Genomic DNA, 14,520 nt, shown 5'->3' on the forward strand with positions numbered 1-14,520 from the left:
TGATTTAAAGCACATTTTTTATTATAGATAAGTAAGTGTGGGTTTGCTGTGGCTAAAAACATCTTTATAATAGGTAAACAGATTTTCTATATAGCGAGAGGTGTAATATTTTTCTTTTAATAAGAACCAATATCTCTCTGATAACAAGGAAAGACTGAACTGGCTGAACCTACTTTAAGTAGAAAAGACTTTTTTTTCCTGGATGTTGTTTTCAAGATTGGTAAACTAAATTCTTTCAAGTCCTAACACATTATATTTAAAGAACAGTAAAAGAAACACTACAAAGACATGTAATTTCTACAAAGCAGAAATATAATTTCTATAATTTAAAACAGCAGCAATTTCAAAAGATTTGCTGAATTAAAACTTTACAAAATATATATACATTAAGTATCATTCCAGATGATCGTGGATTTTTAAAACACTATATCACAACTCCCAATCTCTAACCCAAATCTACTATTGGATGTAGATGGCCTAAAATATTTTTTACAACAATTTATAAAATAACACAAAAACAAAAGAGACCTCCCAATTCTCTTGTGTGTGAGCTCAGGTTATGATGTATTGGCTTTAATTCCTTATGCACAAAGAGAATTTTAAAATAAAACAAGGACTTCACATAAATAATTGCTTTACTTGTTATTAGGTATGTGACCAAACAAATTAAAATACTAACAATTGAAACGTATCTTGATGTAACCAGTACATACACTCTCAAAGACAAAGATGAAAAATGAAATAAAACAGTCTGCATGAAAGCCACAAGCACCATGTTTTAGAAAGAGCACCAAGCAACACAAAAAGGCAACACGTAAGAGGTAGTGTACCACTGGCTAAGATGTATATGTCCATTGGGACCTGAATACAGCTTAGTATTTGGAAAAATAAGACATATTAGACTGTGGCTTGCAATTTTTAGACAGAAGCATAGCACATTTGGGAGCATTAGCCAGTATTGCTCCACAGTGCTCTGCATCTCCAGCTGTCTAATGGGTACTTTGCTCTCAGTCAAAAAATATAGGATACCCTGAAGAATTCCATGTTTATAAATTTTCAGTTCTAGGGAATTCTATAAAGAAAGCTCAGATCAATAAAAATTTTAAAAGAATTAAATACTTTATCAATCATAGTCCTCTAAAAATGCCTTTTCTCCTTCTTAGGAGGAAGTCTTTTCTTCCTGAGATTCTTTAAGATTTAGCCAATGCCTTTATTCCATGCATTTCATAATGACAGTATATTTCTGTTTATGTTTTTCCCTCTGCAGCAATTATGACCAACATCACGAATTCTGCATTAATTCATTTTAGAGAAAGCACACAAAACTGCTTTCAATGTAATACTTCCTTTCAGTTTTGAGATGAGGAAGTTTTTGAACTTCAATCACTGGAAGTTGATTAGGATCCTGGGTGTGAAAAAGGAATTTTGCCTTATGCCAACTGCCATCTTGAATCTGTAAATAAAAACACAAGGCTTTCATGTGTAACTGTTTCATCAGCAGCCATTCTGAGCACACAGTGCTCCATGAGACATTGAAGATTTGTTTTAAGGATTAGAGATAATGAATAGAAAATATTTAGAACAATATTTAATATATAGTAACAATTACTATTAATAATTGGAAATCTAGGTTTACTTCTTTCTTTATGATGACATTGTGCTATAATTTTTCATTTCCATAGGTTAATGCTAGGCTTCTGCTTTTGTTGTCTGAGAATCACTAGACCAGATATGAATTAAAAGGCTGCACAATTCTTATTTATTTATTAGTTCTAATCATTTATACATGATAGTAGAAAGCTCTTCAATTCATTATACACAAATGGAGCAGAAATTTTCACTTCTGTGGTTGTGTATGAAGAAGAATCACCATTCGTGCAATCATAATCGTACCTAGGGTAATGATGTCCACCTCATTCCACTGTCTTTCCTATCCCTTTGCCTCCCCTCCCTTGCCTTGCCTCATCCAAAGTTCCTCCACTTATTCCATGCCCCCCCATGGATTAGCATCCACTTATCAGAAAAAACTTTTAGTCCCTGGTTTTTTGAGATTGGCTTATTTCACTTAGCATGATATTCTCTAACTCCATCCATTTACCTGTATGTGCCATGATTTTATTCTCTTTTAATGCTGAGTAATATTCCATTGTGTATATGTACCACAGTTTCTTTATCCATTCATCTATTGAAGGGCATCTAGATTGCTTACACAGTTTAGCAATTGTGAATTGTACTGATACAAACATTGATGTGGCTGCATTACTGTAGTATGCTGTTTTTAAGTCTTTATGGTATAGACAGAGGAGTGGGATAGCTGGGTAAAAAGGTGGTTCCATTCTAAGTTTTCTATCTGCTTTCCAAATTGGTTGCACTGATTTTCAGTCCTACCAGCAATGTATGAATGGAAAGACTGCACAATTCTTAATATGATTAATACTCATCTGTTCTGTGTTCCTGTAATTGTGACCAAGTCTTTAAGGTTAGCATTTTTCTTAGGTGAAAGAAAATGAGCTAGCTTAACTCCTGTACTTTTGGCTGGAGATAACCAGGCTTGCCTAAGTCAGAAGTAGTTAAATTATAATTATGTTGAATCATCTTTTAGTTTTCTTTCTTTTTTCCATTCTGTGGCTTTCCATTTATACAATTTCCATCTTTTCTTTCTTCTTCCAGGCCTGTTTCTCTTATTACTGTTTGCTCTTTTGTTTCTGATAAATTCTGTGACATAAAATGTTCTATGATGAACAAGATTCAACAAAACAAAATAGAAAACACAATTGACTAGTTTTGTGGAGCTTTTTATTAAGAAGTTTATTCACTTACTCATCACAGTATTATCACAATATACATTTTCAAGTTTGAAGAAATTTTGGAGGTTATTTAATTATAAGTTTCATTGTAAAGCTAAGGTCATTGAAGCTCATTGAAGATAAGTTGCTTGTTTATGTCATAAGCATGGTGTAATAACTAGACCTAGAATTCTTTGAGTAAGACACCATTGGATTCATTCTTTAACTCTTTCAAGAAATATTTTTTGAACTCTTAAGTATATTTGGCACAGTTAAATAAGATGTAATCCTCAATTTTCCTATGGTACTTTAAAAAAAAGATGAATAAATTAATTCTTTAAAAATTTTTATTTTATTTTACTTTATTTCAGGCAATGGAAGGGTTACTTTAAGTTAAATTAAGACAAATAAATTAATTTTGGCTTATGAATTCTACAAGCTTATAAATCTACTTGAAGAGAAGACGTATAAACAAGTAACTATAATACAAGATCATAGTGCAATGTAAATAATGTGAACAATGAGTGACAAATTCCTCATTTCTAACTGGAATAGACAGGAAATGCTTCATGAAAAATTTACAGTTTATATTTGGATTGGTCTTAAAGTATTCCTAAAATTTTCACTTGATTAGAGATGTAGAGAAGGGCATTTCAGAGAAAAGGAAAGGCATGAGTTAAACAACAATAACCAAAACCCTCAAATAAAGAGACAGAGAGTACACAGTGGTTGTGAAAATCAGCTTAGCATGGAGGTTAAAAACACAGGCTTTGGCCTGGACAGATTTTAATACAAATTCAGGCACTATCATTTTCCTCACATATAGAACATCCATTACTTAATTTTAATAGGAAAAGTGAGCTACAATTTAAATACTGACTAGTAGAGCAGTCTACAAATATACTCATGTTTAATTGTACAGGGACTAGCAAAATGAAATAAAACTATTTGCTTCTATAACTTGTATTTCATGCAGTTTTAAGATACAGAATCCTAGCAGTAAAATCTCAGTGTAGTTTTTAATTTTCATTTCTCTAATTTCTAGAGATGTTGAACATTTTTTTTTTTTGTGATGCAGCCACATCAATGTTTATAGCAGCACAATTCACAATAGCTAAGCTATGGAGCCAACCTAGGTGCCCTTCAACAGATGAATGGATAAAGAAAATGTGGTATATATACACAACAGAGTATTACTCAGACATAAAGAAGAATAATTTTATGATATTTGCTGGTAAATGGATGGAGCTGGAGACTATTGTGCAAAGTGAAATAAGCTAAAACCAAAGTTTGAATGTTTTCTCTGATATGTGGAAGCTAATCCACAATAAGGGGTATGTATGTGTGTTGGGGGTAGAATAAAAATTCAGTGGAGTAGACAAGGGGAATGGAGGGAAGGGTGGGATGAGAAAAGGAAAGACAATGGAATGAATCTGACAACTTTCATATATAATGAAATATAATGAAATAAATATACCACAGTGAATCTCACCATCGTGTATATCCACAAGAAACTAACAACAACAACAACAACAAAATAACTATGGGTAAATGGCAGAAAGATCAATAGAGGGAAGGGGCAGGAGTTGGGGGTGGGGAGGAAAGGAGAAGAAGAGGTTTTAGGGGACTGAATTAGAACAAGATATATTCCATGCTTTTATAATTATGTCAAAATGGATTTTACTGTAATATACAACTAAAAAGAGCCAATAGCAAATCATAACACTGAAAACACATGAAAGAAATCTGCTTATGTGCTCTATCTTTCTATCTATTATCTATCTGTATATTTATCCATCCTTCCAGATATGTGTATTTCCTATAGGGAATAAAACCTAAGTATTAATACCTGTTTTGCATGTAAAAACCCATGAATAACCAATTTTGTATAACACAAGATATAAGCAAATGAATGAGTTTGAAAAATGTGGGGTTATAAGACAGGCACTTTACAAGTTACTAGCCTTCTGTATTTGCAGTTTGTATAAAGTCATCTTTGTTTAACCAATTTTTAGTCATATTGAACAATTTTAAAAGTGTCATTCTCTTACCTTGCAGTCATCTGAAAGCACTTTAGGTTCCAGTAGAGTGTTTTCTTCAAAAATCTGACCATTCCACCCCTTAAAACGAATAGGCAGTCCTGGGTCACTTGTTTGTGCACTTGTCCACGTGTTTAGACAGTGAATGGTGATGATATGGGTGGCTTCTGAGCTCAGTAAATGAAGGAAGTTCATCTGGACTTTCCCAACTCCAAACTCCAGCTAATACCATAGAAACAATATGTAGTTTATGAGATAAGGCAATTTAGAAACTTTTAGTTTGGGGAAACTTGAGGAAAGTCCTTGAAAGGCAGCCTGAAAAAACTTCTTTTCTTGGAATTTAAGTGCCAGTTGGTGGTATGCTGATAAATGTTTAACCATAGGCTCTTGGGTAATGGGATAGGGGCTGACTTAAAGCATTTTCTGATTTCCTTGTTGAAAATACTTCCAGCATGGTTGATTTCAGACTACCAAGATTGTGTCACTGAACGTGGAATTGAGATGAGATGTTAATAATAGGCTTTCTTGAGCCTATGTGAACTGGATCTAGCATACCACTGAACAACTACCTATAATATAAAAATGAAGATAATTTTTATAATATCACCTACAATGCAATATAATTCATTTTAGGTTAATGTTTTTCATAAGAATCTGAAATGCTTCTCTTTTGGTACTGGGGATTGAACCCACAGGTGCTTTACCACTGAGCCACATCTCCTGCCTTTTTATTTTTATTATGAGACAGGGTTTCATTAAGTTGCTTAGGGCCTCACTAAGTTGCTGAGAATGTCCTTGATTTTGGGATTCTCCTGCTTCAGCCTTTGGAGTTGCTGGGATTACAGGCATGTGCCATTGTGCCTAGCTAAGAATCTAAATTTCTGTTGATGCCTTCTTTTACGATTTTTTTTTTTTGCGTTTCCAAAGATAAGTTATAAACTCTACAAACTTGGTTGAGTAATTTTAACTAAAAAAACTTTTAAGGACAAGCACAAAATTTATTCTTTTTGTTGTCAGCCCCCAAAGTAGTTCTAGTCACATGTTGTTATTAATAAATGTTTATTGAATGAATGAGTACATGAACAAGTATTAACAAATCAAATTAACAACAAAGGGTAAAACTGGCTGGGTGTGGTGGCACACACCTATAATCCTAGTGGCTTGGAAGGCTGAGGCAGGAGGATCCCAAGTTCAAAGCCAGCCTCAGCAACTTTTCCAAGACCTTAAGCAAGACCCTAAGCAACTTAGTAAGACCTTGTTTTAAAATAAAAAATAAAAAGGGTTTGGGATGTGGCTCAATGGTTAAGTGCCCCTGGGTCCAATCTCTGGTAGCAAGGAAAAGGAAAAAAAAAAGTCAAACTTGGAGCTTGGAAGTCTGATGGCACATTTTTCATACTTTTACAGGCAAGCAAAATTTTCTGTAGCTCTAGACATTATTATTATTACTACTATTATTATTCTTTTAGCATCATTCAAGCAAAGGGGTGGCCATAATGTAAGTGAATAGAAATATCTTTCATGAGGAATTTGTATAATTTTCATACATAAAATTATGAGGTAATAGGAAAAGAAAAAGCAGCAGCAACAACAACAAACCCCTGAAAAAGAGAAGAGAGGCAAAAGAAGTGCATAAGAATCAAAACATGGAAGGATGATCAAAAGGAACCTTAGGGGTTAAAAAGATAAATCCATTCATTTTACAGATCAGAATCAGAAATGTGTAAAATATTTAACCTGTCTGAGCCTTAGTTTCCTTGCTGGTAAAGTGGGATATAACACCAACCTGATAAGGGTTGTTATGAGGATTAGAAGTGACAAATGCAATTTACCTAGCCTAGTGCTAGCTCACAGTATGCCCTCTGCTGGCTTGCGGTTTCAATCCTAGGTAGCACTAGGTCCTCAATTCCCAGTCTTCTTGAGGTTGAGTTTATGGACAGAAAAATGGGAGAACTGATTCAGCCATCTGAAGAACTGGAATGTGGCCCACTCACTGATGCTATCTCTTTTGCACAAATAAAATTCCTGAGCCAACTTCCAAGGGAGTGAGGATGATCATGTGGATATTTTGGAGGTAGCAATATCATGTTGTTCTTTATTAGAGGTATATGATTTCCTTAGGAATAGAAGAATCCTTCCCTCTGTTTCAGGAAGAATCTAGTGCTTTCCACAAGGAAACACCCCACTTGTGAAGAGGGTAGTTCAACAATAAGCAGCTGGTGACTATACATTTTAGCAGCTGCCTTTTTATGATGGATGAAATACACACGTAGGCACATTTGTCAGTTCTTTGCCAATAAGAAATAAATCTTGGTAATTTAACACACTGGTTTAATCAGAAAAAGAAAGAAGTGTAGTTTTGATTTTAACATGTAAGTAAAACTAAGTTTTAGGTTTTATAGATAGTTGCTATAACATCTATTGTTATACCAAATTCATTTGCATTTATTCTAAATAGTTTATAGAATTATACTTGAAAGAAGTTTTAAATCATATTCAGTGGATGTTTAAAGTAGGATATTTTGTGTCCAGTCACCAAAAAGAGCAAGCTGTTGTGCCAAATTCTTCTTTTATTGATGGTGATGATATAATTTTCAGCAGAACTTTAGGTAATAGATTACTGATCACAAACACTGCAGTTCTTTCTAATGTATGTCATGTATAAAAACAACATATGTTGCACAAGTTTTTAAGGAATTAAAAAAACCATGATCAATAGATAAGTCAAACTGAGCCAATCATGAAAACACATAATTAAAATGCTAAATGTCACTGATTCAATGTTTTTAAAAACAAACACCTGTTTCTCATACATGATAAAGAATGAAAAATACCTTGACTTCATGCTTAAAATTCATAATTATGTGAAGTGACAAAATTTAAAAAATAATTGTTTACAGATACTGTGAATATGTTCTAAAATTTAATACATACCTTTGTCACAGAAATAGGAGATAAGCATGTCTGGCCACCAGCACTAAAATTACAGAAAACCTCAATGGCATCTGAAGAGCATCCAAGATTTGGATCAATCCAATATTTTCCTATTAATTTATAGTAAAATGCAAAGTTACTTAGGTGTCATGATATGTATAAGAAATATAAACTATGATATGTATAATAATGTATACTTTATATATTATCCCAGTCTTACATGTTAAAATACTTCAAAGATTATAAAAATTTATATTTAGTGAATGAATGAAAACTGCAAGAATTGTATAAAACTGACACTGAAAACTGTATTTTTCACACACCTATTTAAGAGCATTTCATGATTATAATCACAATGATAGAATAACTGAATTTATTGCTTCATACCACAAACAAAAGCTCAACTAAAAGTGAACTGTCTAAAGTTAATTGAGAAATTAAAGTTAATGAGGTATCTTTTCTATATTATTATAGAGTTAAACATAAATATTTTGTGTGTGTGTATATATATGTGTGTATATATATAAACAACTTTAATTTCTCTAATGAAAGCATTTTTATGAGTAATGCTAATAATTAAAAATAGAATAAAACAGCTATTTTTGGGGTTTCAGAAAGAAAAATGTTCAATTAAATGGCCATCATTTTCTGTGCTTTCTTGAGATTTGTAAGTGGGAAAAATAGAAGTGCCTGTAGTTAGTGTAAGCCTGCCAATCTTTGCATCCACTGAGAGCCCAGGAATAAATAAAGGCCTCAAGTCAGATCAGAGGAAATACTTAGACTGAAAAGCACTGTGTTAGCATCTTAATTCCAGAATAATAGACTCTGAATATTGAAATAGGATTATATTTCAAATATGAAGGATAGGAGTTTTTTAAAAAGGCAGTCCCAGTGTCTTTCATTCAAAAGGTGAAACAACTAGTTTTTGTCACATGTCACTTTCTATAATAGGTAAGATGCTTTTCCATTTCATCTTTATCACATAGATTTCTCTAGTTCATCATGGGCTTCCTCTAACTTTGAAAAACATCCTTTAGTTATTTTCCTCGTTCTTACTCTACTAATCCTCCAAAATTCATACTTGCTGAATAGGTGCATAAAGGGTAGGGACTGTCCTCTAATGCAGTGATTTTCAAATTTTAGAAAAATTTGAACCATATGACAAAACACATATGGCTGGGCCTTATCATCCAAGTGGCCAATTTATTAAGTCTGGGGTAAGGCTTGAGAATCTGCATTTTGAAAAAAAATCTAATTCTGGTCCACAGAACACATCTGGAGAACGACTAAACTGTTGAAATATAGAAGAATGGGGTAAAGAACAGCCACCCTTCTTAGGATTCTGAATATTTTACAGTTCGTAGGATTCTGAATATTTTACAGTTCTGAATATTTTACAGTTCATAGAAATTATTGCTGGATTATTCACCAGAATCTAATGTAGCCTTCCAGTCTTATCTAAGGGAGTCAATATAGATCTTCACTCACCATCTTTTCTCTTCCTAGACATGCTTTACTCCTACTATGTGAGCTAATATAAATTTTATGAAAGGTTTTCTATCAAGCAAACTCTCATTGTTATATGAGGGGGAATACTTTGATGTTAGGCATTGTGTTGTACAATGATGATGTGATGGGGATTCATAACTTCTTTTAAGATATGTGGAGTACAGATAACATTTTATATCATAATATATTTTTTGTGAGCCTAAATGTTCTAACTTAAAACTGACTCTCCCTTGAGGACACTGCTTCCCTTGTAACCTTTTCAACTTCTGCAACAACCTCTATAACACTGTGCCTGGAGGTTGGAAGGTGTCCTTTTTGCTAACTGCAGACCATTTTCCCCCCTTTCTCCCTAAACACTCATCATGTTATACACCCACTGCCCCTTCCTGGTGAAATCAATGAATTTTTTTTTGAAGATTTTAGCTTCTGGCTTGTGATGGCTTTCAGAAAATCTATTTATGACCTAATTCTTGAATTCTTGGTAATTATAAATCCATGTGAATGATACTTCCAATAACCTGGCTTCTCAGTTCCTCGAAGTGTACCATTCCCCCTTACTTTACCACCAATAATCTATCCCATAACTTAATCTATTAACTCTAAAGCCATATCTTAGCCTTTGTTATTACTTGCAACTGTATATCCTTCATAATTTTGCCTCCCTTCTCTTTTCAGCTTACTCCCTGTAGTGTCTTGACTCTAGTAATTCTTTGATCCTATCAGGACCTACTACTCATTGATACTATCACCTTTTCATGTCCCTCATGAGAATTTGTTTACTTCTTTTCTTACCCAGCTTAAAACCCAAAGTTCTTTACTATAAATATTCAAAATATTGGCTTGGAAGTTCTTCACTATTTTGTTAGCTATTTTATGCTTTTAAATTTAAAACAATTTTTGTTTTGTACAGGTAATTTGAATTACTTCATTTCCATCATTTTCTCTTAAAAATCTGATGAGGTTTTAATCACTACCATTTTTCTAAATGGTTCTTAGTGAAGGTCATCAATGATCTCTGCAGTGCTAAATCCAATAGTTTTTCTTTTTTTAAGTCTTTACCTTGCTTGACATTGATCCAGTTGATACCTTCCTCTAAACCTTTTCTTAGATTTCCAAGATACCACATTTGTCTGGTTTTCCTTCTATCTTAGTGATTGCTTCTTCGTAGTTTTCTTTGCTAATTCTCTTTCACCTCCCTGATCTTTAAATATTAGATTGCTTTAGGACACAGTTTGTAGACCTCTTTTCTTTCTTTACCTATAATTTAGGTAATCTTAAGTAGTTAAGGTATAACATGAAATTTATATTATGAATGTCATTCATAATTTTTACTCCTGGCCTCTCTTGACTGGAATAGCCAATTACCCACTTGACAGTATTACTTGAAAATCTAATATCAAATTAAATGTCTCAAACTAAATATATCTAAAATTGAACTATTATCTTTTGTCCACAGTTCCTTCTCTTGAAGTCCGATGTCTTCTCCATTTCTACTAACAACAACTCCACCCTTCTATATTCCAAAGCTTAGAGTCATTTTTTTACCATTCTATATCTCTCATAGCCCACATCGAATTTGTCAACAAAAACTGCTGGCTTTACCTTGAAAACAGAATCAAAATTCTGACCATTGCTGACTAGAGTTGATTACATGGGATCAACTGATCCAGCTGATCATTATCTCTTCTGGGTTTGTTCATTTTTTTTTTCCCATTTCCTGGGTGACTTCAATAGCTCAGTGATTTCCCTGCTTCTAACCCTTGTCCTCATTATATCAAGTAGAGCAATACTTTAAAAATAAAAGTCAATTTATTTCATTTCTTTGTTAAAAAATTTCCAATGGTTTCTCAAAAGTTGGAGACTTTTGAGTAGTCTAGCAGGTCATACACAATCTGGTTTCTTGATATCTTTCTGACTTAGTTTCCTACAAGTCTTCAATTTAGGTACACTCTTCCAGTCACACTGGCTTTCCTGCTAAACCTAGAACATGCCAACTATATTCCCTGGCTCAAGGCTTTTACATTTGTGCTTTAAGTCTGGAAAGCTCTTTCCTTAGATTCCTGGAGTTTGCTCTCTTTTCTCCTTCTTACTGCTCTCAAATGTCACTTTCTTAGAGAGGCCATTTTATTGAAAACTAAACTCTCCACTCCACTTTTTATCCTGTTCCTTTTCCTGTATAACTCTTGTCATCTCCAATGATGAAAGTATTTGGGGACATAAAGACCTATCTTTGTACACATTTCACATCACTTAGCTATTTCTCCTATAAGAAAAGACACAATTTAAATTTTGATTTGATACTGATTTTATTTGTCTTACAATGTCTTCCTTTCAATTTTATAAAATTTTAATTTATGCCCTTAAATATGGGAAGGAATCAAGCTTACAATCATTATGGGCAGTTATACTTATAAATATTATTTTAGTTTTTATATTGATATAGGGTAGAAAGTATCTATAAAAGTTATTATTTTATTAATATAAATAGAGTGAACTTTTCACTGTATTTCTAGAATTAAAGCATGTTTTTTGATATGAATACATAAATGAATGTGTGTGACATGTGTATTTGTATATAAAAATTAAAATTAAAATAAAGACTACTAACGGATGAAATAACATAATCTAGTTGTTTTTCAAATTATCATATAGTTAATGTAATTATTGAGACTAGAGTTTTTAACAAAAAATGAAATAATATTCATTATACAGTTGACTTCAGACCAAACAAATTAAAATAATAGCAGAGTTTCTCCAATGTAAGTTATGTCTGCAGTTCTTGGTTTAAAAACTTTTCTTGATGGTTTTACTCTAAATTTGGTTTTGCATTCCTTGTTAATGAACTTGAGATTGTATATATAAGGATGAAAAACTTCTAAGAATTACAAACCACTCCATCTTTATGGTCACTGATTCTAGGATGGGAATTTAAATTCTGTTTTGTACAAAAACTATATTGTTAGAAAGCATAATGGAAGGGGCTTTATGATATCCTTCATGATACTGTCAACTTTCGTGGTCCTGTATTACCAAGTTCTACAGATGCTCCTGTTGGTCAACCCAAAGGCCAGCTTTATACATTTTAATTTTTAATATGAATGTGATACATTCCAAATACAAAATGTAAGCAAATGATATAGCTAGGGGTGGGGTGACATCAGAAATATCTCTTCCTCTGGGTATTTGTTTTTGTTTTTTATGACATTAAAATGGCTTCTGCCAGTGTTTTATCAAAATAACTAAAGTTTGGAATGAATGCTTTGTAAATTTCAAATGCACTGAAATGATGGAATTAAGTTAGACATCAACCAGATTCTGAAGAAACTAAGAACTTACCATCTGATACTTTGTGTTCACAGTTGAACAAATCTTTGCAGATTCGTGCTGGGTTATCTCTTGTGCCAAGGGGATTCTTGATGCTGTGTAGTAAATTGCTAAGGTAGTTCAAGGTCTTGAATATCTCTGTACTGTGGTCGATTAAAGTCACTTCAGTATTCTGGTAGCTCTGCCAAGTCATCATAAGAATCATATAAGCAGTAAAACCCTAATGACTATCAGGAAGAAAACTGTGTTCCTAGTTGTATATAGTGAGTTGGGGGTAGGATGCAAAGAGTGGTTTATATTTAAGCATAACATATAGTATATGTTTTATTGACCTTGATTCTACAAAGAGATTAAATTTATACTTGAAAGTTTAGTTTTCAAGCTGATATAGACTTAAAAAGAGTTATTTTGCCTACCGTATAATGCTTTTTAAGTTACACTTTGAATAAAACAAGTTTAAATAAAGGTGATGATAGGTATATCTCATTTTAAGAAATATAATTTCATTTAACTGTTTTCTTCAATGTCACCAAATTCCTTACATGTAAGTCCTTAACAACATTACATTTTTGTTTTAACTATTTTCCTTATAGAATATCCTATGCATATCAAGTTTAATTATACTTTGTCCTTGAAAATGGGTTCATATTTTCAATCTGTTTTAAATATAGTCCTTGAGATAATCCTACATTTTTGCCTCCAAAAATTCCTGTTTAATTTTTATATTGATATTGCCAATATAAATAAAGTCAGATATATTACCTCCATCTGTAGAGCAGTATTTGATTCAATCAAGGCTTGAATAGCAGCATTGATATCCATTTGTTTCTGTGTAAAACAAAACCATTTGAGATCAGCAATAAGATCAACACTGAATGTTCTCAAGTAAAGGCTGTAAATTCTGAAAGCACTGCTCTTAAAGTATACTAACTTATCTGAAAGGAATTTGTAACTCTGTGGTTAGACAGATTTTGCAAATATTGCCTAGCTATCAAAAGGACAATATGCTTCCTTTATCCAGATCTCAAAGGTCTCTTAATTAAAATAGGACCAAAATCTAAAGCCCTAATATGAAAAACTATTTGTGCTTGCTTCAAAAAAACACACATACACTATTACTCAGCTGGAAGAAGAATGAAATATAATCCCCTCACTTAATAAATTGTAAAGTGAACAATAAATAACTGTAATAATTTTTAACAGTTACATTCTTGGAAGAAAAACAGAATAAAATACTACTGTCCTGAGGTAGTCACCACATTAGTTTAATCTGATACTTCTGTGGTCTTAAAAACAATTTCTGAAGTTGGAAAATGTACCATTAGTCCCAAAAGAAATAATACAACTTGAATCCAATACACTTCTGTATTTAATAAAAGATATTTTTAGAGAAAAATTCAGCATAACCATTAGTAAAAGTGAGCTAGGAAGCTAAGAAACATGAGTTGGGAGAAGGTTTTGGGAAATGGCATCTGTATAGGGGACTCAAGTAATCTAATTTCTTTCAGGATGACTGTACTGCTGAGATACCTTTTTTTTTAAAAAAAAAAACTAGGAAATCCACACAATAGAAACTGTTTTGAACAGTCGATAATCTGAAAGACTAGTTAAAATGATGTAACAATCAATAAAATGCACTCTTCCTTGCCTCAACATGTGGTTTTCATATTGGAAAATAATTGATTCATTCTGTGTATGTGTGTGTGTGTGTGTGTATATATATATGCACATATATATATGTGCATATATATACACACACACACACACACACACACACACACACTGCCAAACACTGTGATATTGATGGTAAAATGGTAAGCAAAAAATAAATTTGTCCTGTGGAGATTAAGTTTAGAGGGGAGACAGGCATTAATCAAACCATCTAAAGATACATCATTATACACCATGATATATACTATAAAGAAAGGTGC

At 32.6% G+C, this 14,520-nt stretch overlaps 1 protein-coding gene across 4 annotated transcripts in view; it reads right to left on the minus strand.

The window, feature by feature from the left end:
* The window catches only part of Col24a1 (collagen type XXIV alpha 1 chain), a 378,847-nt gene continuing 364,327 nt past the window's right edge, over nt 1–14,520 (minus strand). For 3 of the 4 annotated variants that reach the window (XM_078026639.1, XM_078026638.1, XM_078026640.1), the window contains 5 exons: nt 13,352–13,417; nt 12,602–12,770; nt 7,757–7,866; nt 4,838–5,047; nt 1–1,453 (listed from right to left, as the gene is read on the minus strand). In XM_078026639.1, the coding sequence (XP_077882765.1) occupies nt 1,307–1,453; nt 4,838–5,047; nt 7,757–7,866; nt 12,602–12,770; nt 13,352–13,417 (702 nt within the window). In that variant the 3' untranslated portion in view covers nt 1–1,306. Of the gene's footprint in view, nt 1,454–4,837; nt 5,048–7,756; nt 7,867–12,601; nt 12,771–13,351; nt 13,418–14,520 lie in introns of those variants that run through there. The other variant, XR_013427880.1, reaches the window with a different exon arrangement.

The sequence above is a fragment of the Ictidomys tridecemlineatus genome, chromosome 11 (genome assembly GCF_052094955.1).
Source record: "Ictidomys tridecemlineatus isolate mIctTri1 chromosome 11, mIctTri1.hap1, whole genome shotgun sequence".
NCBI lineage: Eukaryota > Metazoa > Chordata > Mammalia > Rodentia > Sciuridae > Ictidomys > Ictidomys tridecemlineatus.